At 42.4% G+C, this 17,707-nt stretch overlaps 1 protein-coding gene across 1 annotated transcript in view; it reads left to right on the top strand.

Annotated features, from left to right (window-relative positions):
* Positions 1-17,707, top strand: part of TRABD2B (TraB domain containing 2B) — a 297,330-nt gene that overhangs the window by 266,298 nt on the left and 13,325 nt on the right. The window contains exon 6 of the mRNA XM_076340249.1: positions 7,251-7,520. Coding sequence (XP_076196364.1) covers positions 7,251-7,520 — 270 coding nt within the window. The remainder of the gene's footprint in view (positions 1-7,250; positions 7,521-17,707) is intronic.

The raw sequence follows: 17,707 nt of genomic DNA on the forward strand, positions 1-17,707 counted from the left end.
ATTTCAGTTAACATTATGTGCAAGTCTTTCAGTGGTACATGGACATATAGGAGTTGTAATTTGAATGTGAAGCCCTTTCTCTCTTCTGTGAAGTAGACTACCAGAATGAACCAGATGTCCCAGGATAGCTGCATAGCTGTGTGCTCCCATGTTGAACGAGGATGCCTGAGCAGAAAAGGGCCCATCTTGATCTATGGGATAGGTATTCTGTCCAAGGAGCTTTAAGTACAACTTCCATAAGACAGCGAGGCACCAAAGACCAAAGGTATTATGAATCTTTTGCTTAAATCAAACTACCCGGGCGGAAATAGCTTAGCACTAAATTGGTGTGGTGATAGTAAGACAGTGAAGATTTAGGGAATAGAGTCTGAGGTGAGGCTTTGTGTGCCACAAGCAGAGGAGGTTCTTATTTGCTATTAATGTGGGAGATGGAAGCAAGACTGGAGGGTCGACCCATCCTTCCTCTGTGGTCACAGCCCATCTTCTGAGGCTGGAGTGTGCAGCTTACACATTTTACACTAAAGATGCATGAACAAAGGATTATTCAGTTCAAGAATTGAACCAAAAAGTCGAGAAGGGGAAATAAGTTCAGAGACATCTGAAGTGGAACATTTTGAGGACATTTTTGAAGGCAGGGGTTGCGTTTTGTTGGGTTTTTGTCATTTTTATTTATTAGTTGGGTTTTTATTTTTAATTGAGATCAATTTTTAAACAAAAAAGGCCACTTTGTAGCATTTAAGTCTTTGAAAACAGAAGACTAAAAAAAATTAAAAGCTTTGTTCAGAAAGTGCTGAAATGAAACATTTTGAGTTTTCTGAAAGAAAAGAATTCATATGAAAATGTGGAAATGGCATGTTACAAACATTTCAGCTGTCCTCTCTTTTCAGCAAATTCAACTGCTCAAGTGGCAGAAAGCTTGCATTTCTTCTCCTATGCCCTAGATCAGCTCCACTTTTAATGAAATGGAATAGATAACAAAGGTTTTACTCAGTTCTCTTATTTTATAGTTTCTCAAACTGGGAAGGAAAACATCACCATCCATGGGAATATCTTGACCTCACAAGCTTCTCAGTTCATTTATGCACAGAGTTGAGGGTTTGCATATGTGTATGTGTATACTGAGGACCAAATTCCCTTTCAAACTAAGGCCACAGTTCTTGAACAACAGTGATTCTTCCCAGAGAAATAGTCTGACGTGGATTCTGAGTCCAAAGATACCATCCAAGTTTGGCGTGGACTGTAATCTAATTTAACTACTTAACCTAATTTAACTGCTTGTGAGATGTAGTTGACTCTGGTGCAAAAATGAATAAACAACTTTGTTTCCAAATTCTGTTAAGAAATGGAAGTGCTTTAACTTTAGCGTACAGGCCTAAGGCAGCTGCATCCTAAATAAAATAACCTCATTATAATTAAGCCAGTCAGGTGAGTGAATAATCAGGGATTTCACAGGTATTCTCTTTTGCTGTCTCTTGAGCCCAAATTCATCCTCAGTAATTTACGGCACTTACCTGAAGCAGCTCAGATAAGTTAGGTATGGGCAGAATCTAATTCTGCAGCCTCTTCTTTGGAGTTACTCTCTTTTGCAGTAAAAAAAAAATATATATATATGCTTTCATCTCGAAGGAGATTAACTCCATGGTGGTATGCACTGGTGTCACCTGGTTATGTGAGAGACCATGGTCTAAATCCATACTTCACATCACTAGTAAGAGGCCTTATAAGCTGTGCTGGGGTGGGTTAGGTTTTCTGCCTGGCTTCTGTTCTCCTTTTGTTTGCTGCTCTCCCCAGAGCTTTGAAAATCTGGGTTTCATCCTAGCGTGGAAGAGGGAAAAAAAAGTAAAACTTCTTGTGGGACAGGACATTCTAGTGCCCGTCTTGTGGGTGTGCATGACTGCTCTCTCTGAAAGATGCGTAAGGAAAAAAAAAGCAAGAAGCAGATGTCTCTGTGGCCTGTGGTAAGGGGAGCAAGGATGCGTGCGAGGGATTGACGAATTCCTGCCTTGACAAAGACTCCCAAACTGGAATTTATGAGAATCCGTCTATAATAAAATGCTCTTAACTTAGTGTCTGGCTGTCATCCGGCTGCATCCCAAGAACGGTGGCATAAGGATAAAGCTGCCACATCACACGTTCCTTGCTATCACCACAGCTTCTTTCTTGATGAAACAAAATCTTTCCTTGTCTGTCAGTTCTGAAAATTGGAGCAAGAAAACCTCAGCGATGTTGCTGTACTTGGAAGCGCGTGCAAAGCATGGCAGTCTTCTGAGCAAAACTTTTCCATTGCTCGCGCTACAAAGACGAGATGCAAATAACAAATTGGCAAACTTGCTTTCAAGAAGATTCTGCACGTATCTGAGGGAACAGAAATGTTACCGCAAGATTGCTGAAAAAATAGGTTGATGATTTAGTTCTGTGGAAGGTGTGTATGGTCAGTAAAGGCATGTCCTCTCTCATGAGCTAAAGCAAGGGCAAATTCCTGGACCTGCTGAAGCCCAGGGGAGGCTTGATGGGACTCATCCCAAACATTATTAGCATTACTCCAGCAAGGCCAGTGGGCAGGGGCATTAGTAGGGTCTGCCCTGCCTGATGCTCCCCTCAGACAATTGTCAATGTATCGGTGGTTGGGAAAATCCCTGTTGGTGGGGACAAGGTGTGGTGCAAGGCGTAGTGTTAACACTACACAGCCTCCACCAGTGGGGGAAGGTGGGCTATTCGTAAGGGCCGTTCAGAGCAGGAATGAAACATGGATGCTCTGATTCGCCTTGCAGAGGAGGTTATCAAGCCCAGAGATGGTCATGGCCCTCTGAGCTGCAGAAATTGGATACCTGATGTGAGGGGTAGGAAGATGCTTGCCTGGGCAGCGAGAAAGGCATAGCCAGACTGCCTGGTGGCTTGGGGTTGAATGAAAGTGGGACCTGGGCAATTTTAAGCCTGGGAACTATGAAAAGAAGCTATTACAGGGCTTCATGATGTTAATGTCATTTTTCTGACCAGATCCACTGGATAACCCTAGCAAATCCCAATGATGAGTCAATTTTCTATTTTCAGTGCCAGCACAGAGCGACACTAGAGACCACAAGGCAAAGAAAGAAATGCTGAGACAGCCTAATGGAGCATACGGCTCAGCCTAAACTGCTTGCATGTTTTGTTTTGTTCTTTTAATTCTTGAAAAGAATTAGAAAAGGATGGCAAATTTCACCAGAAGTGAAACAAAACCACAGGGGTCTTTGTCTGTGGATTAAGCGTTTTCAGGAACTAGCAAGAATAAATGTTTTCCTGTTTTCATTTTGTTTTCTGTACGTTAGGACCAAGCCACATAGGATATTTGTTGAGACTCACAAGTTTTCTTACTTGGACTCTGTGATTTTAGAGAACTTGTTTTGCAGAACTGTGCATCCCAGGGAAGGAAATTAAGGTCAGAGATGAGAAAAACCCACCTAAGGGTCTGAAATGCTTCTAGTTTCTCAAAGACCACGCTGTGTGGGAATGATAGATTTAAAAGTGGGTGGAACCTCTGAGCCTGGAGTTTTATCAAGTTATTCATGAAAAATCTCTGAGATCTGTGGACCAAGATATTTGGGTGGTACTTTCTCACTCTTTCTTCAGAAAAGGCACTGTGGCCTCACAAGCTGAAAACTAGCCCTGCTTTTTCTTTGGCTTTAAAAATAACTAGTATCTTGAAAAGCTGTCTCAGCAGTAGTGAAGGAGTGGAAAAAAAAGTGTATTATATCCCCATGGTTTCATACAGTGCAGCTGTGCTAACAGAGTGCATTGAGACTGAGACCAAAGGAAATGCATGAAATAGTCCATGAAATGATCAGTTGAATCTAACAGTAAAGCTTCACGCAATGGGGAGATCTATTGTCCAGGTATCCTATTGCAGATGGGAGGTTTTTGTCCTTTTTTTTTTTAGGGGGGAAAAATTCCAGAATATTAATAAATTTTGCCCTTTGTATTAATAAATTTTTTACGGAAATCAATGGGAAAGTTATCTTCTGATAGGAAGTCTACCTTACTTTGAATTAAAATCTTTAAATATTCTTACAATATATTTGGATTAAATATCCATATTCTGTGGGATTAAAAGTTTTGATTTTACTTCTGGTTGAATGTCTGTAGGATGATGATCAGATTTGAAAACAAGCAGGTCTCTAGATTTATTAAACCAGTTTAAAAAAAATTTCAGTTTTTTGAAAGAAACAAGCATGCATCAACATACAGCCTTCAAGAGTCCCTCCTAGGTCTTGGGGTAATTATTAGTAGTACAGGAATAATGGAACAAGTATTGACCGAATGTAATGCGCAGTTGCCACAGTGGAGCTATTCCCCCTGGGTTGACTCTAAAGTACAAGTGGTTAGTTTATAACCCTCTTTAGGTTACAACATTTTAACATTTCTTCAGTGTTTATTCATTCTCTTCCCAAAAAATGTTCTGAAATATCAAGTTTACAACCTGTGGCTCATGTGATGGTAGTGGAAACAATTAAGCTAGAAGCTTTCAAAGCCACCACTGGGATTTTGATGCCCAAACTCATTAATTTTAATAAGAAGTGAGCTGCCAGTCGTCTTAAGTGGTTTCTAAAATCTCAACCCATAAAAACACCTCTCTGCTGGTTCCAGTTTACTAGGAGCTCAGAGCAAGGTAAACACGTGTAACAAAATAGTAGGTGTTAAAAGGTGGAAAGTATGTGTTCAGATGTCTCTAAGACCATTCAAGGAACCAAATGGCGGCCCCAGCCTTGAGCTGGCAGATGTGGGCTGACGTGGGGGCTGCTCTTACCTTTAGCCTTCTACCCTCAGTCTTGGGGAGTTACTGACCGATCAGAACACGAGGCGCAGTTTCGGTAGCAAGGAGAAGAAAGTCAATGGAAACAGAAATCTTGGCAACAGCTCAGTTCCAACTGTGATGATCACATTGTCTACTTTGGGCTCTCATGTCTGCTCCATGCTCTTGCCTTCTTAACATGTTTCTGCCCACCACAGCCTTGTGGCCAGGGCAGTGCTCTTCTCCCCAGTGTGCAGATGGACAGCTGGGTTGCAGGAAGACCTGGGTGAATTCACACCACACAGTGAAGAGCAGAGGTATCCAGAGCAGTACCAGAAAGAGCTGTCTTTGAGCAGTATCAACCAGCTTGTATTCCCATTGCTTTGGCATAAGTGCAGCAGGCAATGAGGCCGGGGCTTTCTTGCTACCCGTTGCTGCCTGCTGCCATTGCCGTTACCCACATGGTGTTTGTAGATGCTTGGTCCAGATCCTTCCTACCCACCTAACCCATCCTATCCAAGTTCACACTGTGTTATCTCCCAAGCTGTTAAATGGCTGCATTTGCATGTTGATACTTCACTGATCCACCATCATGGTTGGATAAAAATTAAGAACTGTCTGCTGTGGTCCGAGGGACCCACCCAATGCAAACCTATGAGAGCCTTTCCTTTTACATGAGTCTGGAGATGGCTTTGCCTCAGCCATGAGCCTATGTCACAGCCTAAGAAGTCTTGAAGGCTTTGGAGAGCACCAAGATCTCTCAAAGAAAGTTGCTGCACTGATGAAAACTCATCCTCAATATGAATCATGGAAGAAAGTCTTAATGGGGAAAAAAATCCAGAACCAGCAGATCTCTCTGTGATGTAAAATAGAGCATGGAGTGAGTATGAAAGAGTTTGAAAAGGACTCACCGCGAGTCTGAATGCTTGGAAAAAGAGGAAAAATATGGGATTTTCTGGTGTCTTTTATTAATGAAAGCAACCTTGGAGAATTTTAGAATTAGTTTAAACACGTGTCTTTCTTTTCTGTATCTGTCATGTGATCTCTGAAGAACTTCATTAATGTTGGCAACGAGTGACAAAGTTACTGTAGTTTTTGCCAGTGAGTCTCGTAGTAGCAACGATTAATTATTGGTAGCTATTGGAAGGACCTTTGGGTGAAACATGATGCAGTGGAAATAGAGATGACCATCTTGACTTTTATTGTAATGGACTTCAAAAAAATCAAAAAGAAAAAAAGCTGCCATTAGTGGTAGATGTGACTTTTTTGGAAGAGAACAAAATGTTCCATAAATGAAACATGTGGTTTCACTTGCAGCACATTTTGTACATTGTCACCAATGAAGTTTAGGATTTTTTATTACTTTTTCATTAAAATGTCTTACTGGTTTCACTCAGGAGGCAAAACTTTTCACGTGGCTTTAATTGTTTCTGTCATAAAAGTCATAGCATCCATGTAATAGAAATAGTTTTGCAGATCACAGCTTCATATTGCCTATTAATTCTCTTCCATATTCTGTAACTACAACTCATTGGGCCATCCCAGAGACAGAAAAAGTTCCTCTCTTGCAATTAAGACCAAACAGGAACTTCTACTGAAGTTAGGGGAAAAAAATCACTTTGTGTCAGTACTGGTTTATTAGACTTTTGTTTCAGATATCTTAGATCACAAATGTAAGTTCACATGGCCACATATCAAAGGAGAGAGTTTGTATTGACTTTTTTCTAAAATTTGTGAAACTCTAGAAGATGAAAACAATAAAATGCCTTTTTCTGCCTAGTTCCAGTCAGATGCAAGAGGTGGTAGTATTTCAAACAGGAGTGAAGAGCTCTGGCAGTACTGTTTCAAAGTGGCTTTGGACAGGTCATTTACCCCCGTTTTTGCTTCATTTCTCCATTATACAAAAACTGCTGGAGTTCAGGTCTCACATAACCCATCCCAGCAGTCTAGCTATTAGACCATGCTTCTGTCATCAGTCTGGGCTTCCCTGTCACCAGTCCTAAGAAGAAGCGTAATTATTGTTGCAGTCAAAACAATGACTTGTTTTCCACAGATGATATCCAAAGTTGAAAAAAAAAGAAGGGAACTAGTGTTACCTCATTAATTTAAGATCAGCTTCAGTTAAGGTATTGGTTTTCCTCAGAGAGAGTCACAGTTTTGCTCTTTAACCTTCAGCCCAGCGGGGGAGGTGACATTGTCCCCTACGGCAGGCTCTAAAGCCTGTAAGAAGTAATTAAAATGCCAGAAAACAGCAGTAGTGTATCAATTGCCTTTTCACCCTTTTTCAGTTTAGTGTTTATTTGAAAGCTTGCTAGGAAATGCCACTGCTGTCTTTAGTTGCTGCCCCAGAGCAAAAGCCTTTCTCCTTGTACACCTTCTTAGCAGTTAGGAGCACCCACCAAGTAGTGTAGTCCTATGTTTTCACTTTTTCTTAGCATGATCCCTCGCTTATTCATCAAATGTTTAAATTTGTGTTTTGCAGTTCAAGGATGACAAAAACAAGCCCAGCCTTGGAAGGGTCCTCAGCAATAGCCCTGCCCGCTGTCCAGCTTTCTGAGCAGGTCCCACTGACGTCTCCTTCCCTGAAGCCCCTGCAGATGGACGAAGAAGACAGCCTGTCTCCTCACCTCCTGTTGCCAGATAGCATCAGCCAGCTGGAAGAGTTTGGCAGGCAGAAGAAATGGCACAAGAAGCAGCACAAACACCATCGCCAGAGGCAGTTCAATGACCTCTGGGTTCGGATAGAAGACAGGTGAGTCATAACTTTTATGGTCCCGGTCCTCTTCCTGCTGTCTTCTAACTAGTTGCTCTTTACAGATCCCAGCTCTTGTTGATTAGACCATAAGGAGGGTTGGATAAAGGTTAAATGGGAGAGACAGGGAGTGAGGTGATGGTTTTGGAGCCTGATGAAGAACTAGGAGGAAGACTCATAAGCACGTTTCATCTAAAAGTAAAGAGGAAAAAAGCTACTGTTTAGAATATTTAAAATATACAGAAACAAAGACTTGTCAGAGTAAAAACAGGAAAAAAATGACAGTGGAAAATATTCTGTGTTTGCCCTCTTTCTTCCAATAATTATTTTCCGATCTTTGCTGTCAGTTTCAGACCAAAGACTCGCCCATTTTCCAACCATGCAGAATTTTCCTGGGAGTTTTTAAGATTCTGACATATCTGACTTCAATCTTCTTAACTGTGTTCTGGGGCTGAAATGTTTTAACATCTCAGACTGCATTGAAAACAGCAAACTGAGGCAAAATGAAGTACTTAACTAAGGCCTCTATGTGAAGAGAATGGAGGTAGGCACATTTCCATGGCCATTCCAATCTTGGTCCGAGGTTAAAAGCTCCCATTCGGTGTTTGAATAAGAGCCTTAATGTTTTACCAGGGCTTCTTGATGTGTGCTTTTAGGATTCCTGGGCAATTTATTCTCCCACCTCTAAAACTGGGAAAGCCCTTAGTGCCTTTATCCAGGCCAAGTCATAGGCAGATAAACAGCCACAATGTTTATAGATCTCCTAACAAGTAAAAGGAATGAAATAATCTGTTGGGAACTGGCTGCTCGCCTATACATATAATGATTGTCTTTGAGCATTACTCTTATTCCCATTTTCATAGCACCTAAATTCCTTGTGAGTAAAATGAGTCAGAGTCTCTCAGAGGCTTCTCCCTTTGCTAAGGAAAAAACTCCACATATTTGTGTTTGGGGATTTTTTTTATTTTTATTCATTATTTTTAATGGAGCAGTTGCCTCATTTTTTCTTAGTTTATTGTATTCTCAGGGTGAGTGATGTAAGAGTTGTTATTAAGGTGGTGCACATTAATCTTAATGTAGTAAGGCTATTTCTAAGGTTAATGCCAGCATTGGTAAGAAGGATTCATGTGTTTTGTTCTCAAAGCGTGTTCAGTGGTTGGATCCTCTCCACAGAGGATGTTTAAGCATGAACTAAGAGACATTTGGTTCAACATAGTTGATTGCCTCGAGGACAAGGGACTTTTCTATCTTTCTTCTGCCTGGGGGCTGCCAAGTCATGGTGTCCCATGATGTCCCAGCATTTCACAAGGGTGTCTGGTCCAGCTCACCATATGTGTCATACAAGTGAGGTGCTTAAATAGGTCTGGTGGGAGCCTGGCAGTTAAGCACAATCCTCCTGCCCCCGTCCTATCTATCCAGAAAGGATATTGGATATTGGGCCTGATCTGGCTGTGGAAATATGCAGCTGGGGGCTTAAAGCAGTGGTGCTTGCTTAGCTTTGGCGGACTTTTGTGCCTTTTGCTGGTTTTATTTCAGTAAGAAATTTTCCTAGGAAAAGTATTTAAAAGGGTAGTTCCCCAGATTAGAGATAAATTATTCGCTCTCTGCTCCTGTGAGATTTCATCTGAATGAAAACCTTTTATCCCTCCACTTCCATTTCATAAGGATGGAGATTGGGATAAGGAAACATAAGTTTCTGCTCCCAACACGCTGGTGATGAACCAGACGCTGTGTGTCGCCTGCCTTGCTGAAAGGTCCCAGGGAGATATTAGTGGGAGATCACAGCCCTAGAAATGAGGAAAGGCTGGAAGAAGGGAAGTCTGCCTTAGTGCTTTCAGATGGTTTTAGTGCTTCTACAGTTCTGGAGTAACTTCTGGTGTTTTCCTGGAAACAAAACAAAACAAAAAACCCAAACTGTTCAGCTAAATCAGAGACTCACAACCAGCTCTGGTTTCCCCATAAATTGGATGGGGTCTCAACTTCCATAAACCAGCTGCTGCATATTGTGCTTTTGGCAGTTGGGTTTCATCAGCATTAATTGCAAGCTGGACCTTGCACAAGGCAATAAACAGTGAGTTCTCTCTAACTGGTTCCTTTCTGATTGGCAAGAAAAGAGCAGAAATGTGTGCCTGTCACTAGACCTTGTAGTGTGATCATTCTTGGGAGGAAACAGCTAGGATGGCTAATAATATGGGCAATGGAGTGTTACCTGTGCAGGAGAGAAGCATGTGAACTTATATTGTGTTGCCTCAATAATGTTCAACAGCACTCAACAGTGAGACTCTTAGCACTCATTTTTGAAGGATAATCAGTGTACAGGAAGTTCACACCCTGGCCAGTCCCATAGATCCATTGTGCATTTGCATATACTTAAATTGGAGCCCCCCCATGTTCTATATGGACTGAGGTCTCTGCGTATAATATTACCTTGAGCTATGGCTCCATATTTCCAAATGGTTCTTCTTCCAGTTTGAGTTTCCTAACTCACCTGTTGTCACCTGAAACTTGACTTGTTCACCTTTGAAGACAAAGTAGAGGGATTTAGGTCATTGGTACGGCTTTTGAGTGAAAGCCACATAAAACTCATTGTTTCCGTGCGAGGTCTCCAGAATTCAGCTGTTTGAGCTGCCTTTCAACCTGAAAAGTCAAAGAGAAATATACAGGTGGAGGACAAATCCACGTGAATTTAAACCAGATTATTGATTCTTGTATGAACCTCATTGAACTGTGAAATGACTGTGGTTCATACGGCTCTTTTCCAAAGCTTTATTGACCGTGGATTAGAGGACTTTATGAGCCATGAATTGCAGGGCTTTTATGGACTGCGCATTTCTAGGCTATCTCATACACTTCCATGGAAATCTTGGGGTGTTTTTTTAAGCTACCAACACAGAAACAAAGGAAATGAACACAGGAGAACAATCTTAAAGGAACATCAAAGGTCTGACTCCAACATATAAAAGCCAGGAAATCCATAATTAATGGTTCCACTAAGACTTCAGCTCACACAGTCGTTCGGGTCTGATCTGAGGTTATAGCTACAATCTGAAATGGCCCCGTGAAAAATGAGTCATCATTTAATGTCACACATCATTATTAGTATTTACTTTCAGTTATACCTTGGAGATTGTCCTTTCCTTTTTGTTCTGTCTTAACAGCTGAGGCATTTGAGTTGGCACCCCTGAGTGGACGGTGTTTAGATTTGTGTGTTGGAGGATTAGTACCGCTGTGGAGGATGAGAAAGCTTCAGCTCTGTCTTCTCCCTTTGACAGAGCTAAGATTTGCTGATCTCCTGGGTAATCGGCTACACTGAAGGCCATTAAAAAATAAAAAATGCTGGTGAAATGTGTGGTTTCCTCTCCCTTCTGCCTCCTTTCCCCAAAATCTAAACAAAACGAAAAAGTCCTGCCTGACTGCAGTTTGTGTTTGAAATTGTTTGTCAAGAATCAAAATTAAATGGAGATTTCAAGTAGCAGGGTTTTTTCTTTAACTACTTGATTTTGCAGAAATGTGCAGATCTGAAGTCTGTCTTTGGGAGGAATTTGAACTTAGACAAAACTTAAACCCTAGTTAGCTCCCGTAGCCAAAAGCCAGCTAGGGCAGCAGGGAGGGGAGGCAAAACCCTTGGGCTGGAAGGCTGCAGTTTGGCATACAGAGTGTGTTATTGTTCCTGTTGACAGTTTGTTAGCTAAGCTTCCCCTTGTAATATAAATAATTAATTACAGATCATTCACTGGCTTTTCATGATGAGCTGCTCAGTTAATTGAAAGAGTAGAGAAATGTCTGTGACGTTTCAGAGTAGTCAGTGAAGGCCAAATCAGGATCGCACCTTTGTTCTAGCAGACAAATGGTTTAAGGCTACAAACAAAACCAGCCCAAGAGAACAGAGAACCTCTCCCAGCTGGGGGGGGGAGCGTTATAGCTCCTGGGGCCCTAAGGCAGGGCGGGAGGAAAGCTCCTGGGAAAAGGGAGGAGGGGAAGTTAGTAACTGGGAGGGTGTTTCAGGAGGTGTGAGGTTTGGAAGGAGCAATGGCAGCTGGGGGATGTGAAAGAGAAATACAGTGGTGCGAAGAAAGAATTAGGATGTAATGGGCAAATTCAGAGGTTCCTTCGCACTGCCGAGGAAGAGATCTGGGTGAAGATGGTGTTTGTAAAGACACCAAGGACACACAGATGCTTCACTTGCACAGGAAAGAAATTCAAGGAAAAGAATTGTTATCAGAAGAGAAAAAAAGAAATTCTTGTCTCAGATGTAAGCTCAGCCCTGCAAAACCTGCCATTAGTGGGAAATGAAATGAATTCCCCCTGTAATTGGAAATGGCATTTCTCTGATAGCCCAGTGCTGACTATTCAACCCCAGATGAATGCAATAACATCACAAATACCAATTTCTTTTGGAAGCAACAGTTATTTTAGGCCAAAAAAAGAAAGTTATACCAGTGATGGATGAAGGGAGACAATGTGTAACAAACTGCACTAAGTGTGCCTGTATAGAGTGAACCTTATCAGTTTGGATGGAATTTAAGCACTTACCCTGTTATCCTTTCTTTCAAGACAATGCAGTGATGGAAAACAGAACGCTGTCAACTCAGACAAACTTTTAATTTCACTTAACTGCATCTGAAAGGTAAATTTCAGTAAATGAATCCAAATTGCTTCCTTTTCACAACACACGGTGCTGAAATACAGTACTTAACTTCATTAAAGAAAAGACTGCTTTTCTTTAGAGGAGACCTAGACACTTTTGAAGTCTAACAGGTAAATTGTGGTCAGATGATTTCTCTCCATATGGTAGCTTTGAGCTTGAAATTTCCATCACTGGGGCCTTGTTTGTTTAAATTACCCTATCCACCTCCCTGGTAAGGATACTGCTCAGAGAGTGCATGCCTACTGATGCTCATGGGGAGGGGGGATCACTCCCTCCTCCGGCCTGTCTCTGTGCAGCCGAGTACGCAGTTGCCACCGTTGCATTTATTTGCCCTCTGTTCAACCAAGGATGAGGATGCAGCTTCAGGACCTTTCTAACTTGTTATAGTGAACCTGTCTCCCAAAGGGACCGCTCCAGCAGCCAGGAACAGCAGGATCATAGGTGTGTTGGAGTCCCACCTTCCCTCCCTTGTTACACCTCATTGCTGTTGGGGGCTTAACTGTGTTGTGTGGCCCCTTGGCTTTCCACTAGCACTTCTGTCTACCATTTCCTTCGCTGTTCTCCTGGCAGGATTTCCTTCTCGGGAAACTTTCATGTTCACAGTCCCTCTATCAGTGACTGCCCCCAGTCTCCAGGGCATGGCACACAAATATCTACTCATCAGAAAAATCTCATGGTTTGACAGCTGGGGTAGAAGACCCTTCTGTCACGCTGAGTGGTCTCAAAACACTTCCTGGACAAATGCTCCCTCCTAGTTCCTCAGTAGAAGCTGAACCTTTATATCTTGAACTGATCTAAAATCTGCTCTTAGTTTGCCCAGTTTTTTATGAACTCTGGTGGATATACAATGGCCAGAAGAAGACATTTTGGACAGTGAAGCAGTGCGTCAGTTGGTCCTTCTCTTTCCCCACATTGCATGCCTCTCTTGAACATGCAGTCTTGCTTCTGTGAAGATGTCCTCAGCTCCTCCTGAGCAGAGAGCAATGCATGGGGAATACTGCATTTTCCCCTTCTTAGTTTATTACTGTTTCCATTTGATACCCCTTTAAGATGAGCAGATGGCTTGATGCCTCCTTTAAACAAGCACTGACGTTGGCAATTCTTTCATCATGCCCTTTGCACAGCCCCAAGTACGCAAGCCCTCCAGTGGAAGTAAAATAACAGCACGGTATGACTCAGTGCAGTATAAATAAGAGGTAAATCTCCTGACTGTAACATATGATACAGTGATGACATATCCTCCCTCCCTAGATGGTTTTTATTGAGGCTTCTTGGATTATCAGCTTGGTCAGAGTGCACAGGACGTATTAATTAAAGCTGTGAAACCTGGGCTCAGCACACAACTCTCTCATGCATCGCAGTAACGGATGGGAAGTCCTGACGTTCACGTCCAAAACTCTAGCATCTCCATGCTAATAGACCCTCTCTGTCATCTGGCCGTGAGTGATAACTTCTTTCCCCTTGAAAAGTCAAAGAGTTAATTTGTTATCCTCCAGATGGGGCTGAAAAGATGTGCAGCCACACTTTCACCTGCTAGACACACAAAAAGATCTGTATGTATTACTTTGTTCTGTTGTTGTTCTCTATAACATGCTGTCACTGTGTGATGAAACAAACACAGATAAACTTAAAAAAAAATAAGCAAAAGCCTTGCATGTTTACTTTCACTATTGCTTAAGTGTCTCACCACCAGTATGAACAATTAATATGAAGCAGTACGCAAATCCTCTTTTAATGAAAGCTATAAATACCTGAAAATAAAATTATTAGAGATAAAGAACACAGAAGTCTTGTGGAAATAGAGACATAATTTGTATATAATTTCAATTTTATTTCATGAAACTAACTTCTTTATTGGTAATGCATTAGGTATTTTATTTTCGTGAAATTTAAATCCATCATGAATATTAAATCCTTATTTTTGAAGGCGAGCAAGTAACAAAATTGGAGCACACAAAAGCTAGGATTTTTGAACAGTGAGGCATTTTTCAGCACTGGATATCCAAGAGCACTTTCTGCTCCTTCCTCCTCAATGCTGATTAAGATTGAAAATACAATGCAAGATGTTTTATGGAACCTATTAAGAGCTTTCTCTTCCTTTCTTGTTTTCATTTGGGATGTGTTGAGTAAAAATAGTCTATATTATATATTTATATCTGCGCCAGTTTGGTGTATTTCTGACTTTGGCTGAACATAGCCCTACCACTGCTAGCTTTGTTAAGCCACTTAAGATCTGTCCGATGCAGCACAAACAAAATGTTTGCTTAGGATTCAATTTCAAGAAGGAGCAGCTGCTGAGTTATGATAATCTCTTCCTCTGTGATGCACATCCCCACTTGTTCCGCTGTTTCTCAGCCAGTGCAGTCTTGTTTCCTCACCCAGTGCCAGGACTCCTCTTGATTTTGGACAACCTGTTAACTTTTCAGTTCCATGGTTCTCCATTTTCTGCTTAAATTTTCTCTTTCTCCAATACTCTTTCTACCTGTCCTTTTTAACTCTTGCTGCATGCGCTTGGCATGGACCCTGGAGCAAGGAGTAGGAAGGGACCCTTCCATCATCTCCATCTTCATCCCCAGACCGCTGCACTCACCTCCACCTCTCTGAGCTCACCTTGCAGGAGGGCTGTGATCATATAAACACTGCACTTCACTTTGCAATCAGTCAATGCCAATGAAAGTGTGGGCTTTTGGAGCCTATAGCCTTCAGCAGAGCCTCTTTGAGATGGGGGCATGTCTCACTTGTAGCTAGCATGTCTTTGTCATCTGGCATTACTGCAGGCTGCAGTAGGTAGGAGACATAGCTAGGCATCCTTCTTCATTTTTTAACCAGGAGGTAGATCTCCTCCATGTTATTTCATCTTCTTTGCTTTTCCTACCATTTTCACACAGATGTATGTGTGGCCAAAAACACTGCAGACTGGACAAGACAAGATTCTTTGCTAAATTCATGGACATCGTAAAGCAGTCCAGGCTCTTTCTGCTGATGCTTTTCCTTCTCTTGACAACTTGGCAGCCTCGTGGGCAGTCTCTGTGATGGTGGCCAATGCCAGGAGTGTTGGGGGCCTGTTGGGGGCAAACTGTGGTCTAGACACCTACAATAATAAGTCGTTAGCAAAACCTTTATGCTTATGCATTGGAACAATTTTTTATTTCTCAGGCATCAGAAATGCACCTACAGTTGGCATTAAGCTGCAGAAAAGGTGCCTGTGGGTATAAATGTAGGAGCAAGCTTATTTTACCTACAGCTTGTTTTAATGTTAATATTAAGCTACCACGGTGTTGTGGTTTAATCTCAGTCGGCAACTAAGCACCACGCAGCCACTCGCTCACTCCCCCCCCGGTGGGATGGGGGAGAGAATCGGAAGGGTAAAAGTGAGAAAAACTCGTGGGTTGAGATAGAAACAGTTTAATAGGTAAAGCAAAAGCCACGCATGCAAGCAAAGCAAAACAAGGAATTCATTCACTACTTCCCATTGGCAGGCAGGTGTTCAGCCATCTCCAGGAAAGCAGGGCTCCATCACGCGTAATGGTTACTTGGGAAGACAAACGCCATCACTCCATACGTCCCCCCTTCCTTCTTCTTCCCCCAGCTTTATATACTGAGCATGACGTCACATGGTATGGAATGTCCCTTTGGCCAGTTTGGGTCAGCTGTCCTGGCTGTGCCCCCTCCCAGCTTCTTGTGCACCTCCAGCCTTCTCAGTTGGTAGAGCATGGGAAGCTGGAAAGTCCTTGACTAGTGTAAGCACTACCTAGCAGCAACTAAAACATCGGTGTGTTATCAACATTGTTCTCACCCTAAATCCGACACACAGCACTGTACCAGCTACTAGGAAGGAAATTAACTCTATCCCTGCCGAAACCAGGACACACGGTTGAATAGGTTAGACTCTATCTGAGTCTTGAGATTCCCATCCACAACTACTCAGTCACAAAAATAAAGTTTCAGGACTGGACCTATAGCACAAAGTGCCTCCTGTGGAGCGAGGCAAAAAAGGAGGGCACTTATTCTACTGAAAGAGTTAACACTAAGTGAGTTTGACTGTCTTCTGTGTTAATGCAAGGCTTTTTCTCCAGCTATTTTTAGTCTATTCCAGCAGTGTATCCCACTGTGGTCTGGTATGCAAGAGCTTTGCTGTGAGGTTTGCAAACACTTGTATTTCTGTGTTGTGAGAACAGAGCGTTTGTGTGTTGCTGGAGCGTGTGTTCCTTCGGTGACTGAAAGGAAGGGCAGACCGCACATGTGATCCGTGCACATGTTTATTGTTGCCTGTGAATAACCATGTACAGCAAATGGGCTCTGGAAGAAAGCTTGTTAGCAGATGTCGTCATGGCCCTTCCAATTTATAAATATGAGCCTTGACATTTATATTTTCCATATCCAGGGCTTTCACTGGCCAGATGTTCTGAGGATTGGCTCCTTGGAGCCTTTAACTATGACTCCTCATGGCATATTGTCTATCGTACGCACAAAAAAAAATGTTTCTGGCTCCTATCAAACAGATAAGAAGGGAAAATGCGTTGAGTATTCCCTTACCCTCAGGTAAAGGGAATTCCTCTAAATCTGAAATGCACTTTAATACAGCTCTACAAAACTCTTTACGTTCACTCAGCTGAAAAATAAGTTGTCTGGTTTAACAGGCAGAGAAAATTCAATACACAGTAGTGCTTTTACCCTGCTGTTTGGGGTGAGTGAAGAGTGTGGTTTGTGTTAAACTTGCAAGGCTGACTGCAGTTGCAGACACTGTAAGAAGTGCTGAGTGGGCTTATGCCCGGGGTGAGTTGGATTCCTTAAACACAGAAGTGAGTAGTAAAGCACCTGCGCTCCCTAAATTGCAATTCTTGATACAGAGGTTTTTCCTTTAGCAAGTGTTGTGTTTTCCCTGTCGAGCAGGGTGGTGGCCAGCTCCACATTCAGACTCCTAACTCACAGCACTACTCAGCTGGCAAAATGTGGCTGTTCCCATCTTCTTCAGAGCGAACTGAATTGCTCCCTAGACTGGTACAGCCAGCACTGACCCTGCAGGGATGTTGGACCCCTGTGCACATGAGGTTTGGAGCAGTTGGGGTCAGGAGCAAGACGTTTCCCTACTGCTCAGGCTATGGAAGCAGCAGAGACCCACCCATGCCATTGCTGCTGCTTGCACTGCACCCGTCAGGGAGAAAAGTTAATAGTCATCTCAAAAGCTGGGTTTGGGTTGAAGATGGGACCTCTGAAAGGACACTGCTTGCTCTGTTAATGGCTGTCTGCCTCTCTGCCCCAGGGATACACAGGTGTGTTGAAGAGATCACTTACCATCTAAAAGCCAGAACAAACCTTCTTCTCAAACACTGCAACCCTAAGTTGGACTTATTATGTATTTGAGCGATCTTCGTATCTAGCAGTATCTCAGCCCCAAAAGATTGCAAATCTGCTGTTCCTCAAGGTAAAGCTCCAGACTTAGCAGAGCTACATAAAATCCATAAAATGTGAAAAACTTCATTTCCCAGTGAAGGCACTTGAGTTGCCATAAAGAAAAAGAAATGTCTTTAAAATTCAG

This window comes from Aptenodytes patagonicus, chromosome 5 (genome assembly GCF_965638725.1).
Source record: "Aptenodytes patagonicus chromosome 5, bAptPat1.pri.cur, whole genome shotgun sequence".
NCBI lineage: Eukaryota > Metazoa > Chordata > Aves > Sphenisciformes > Spheniscidae > Aptenodytes > Aptenodytes patagonicus.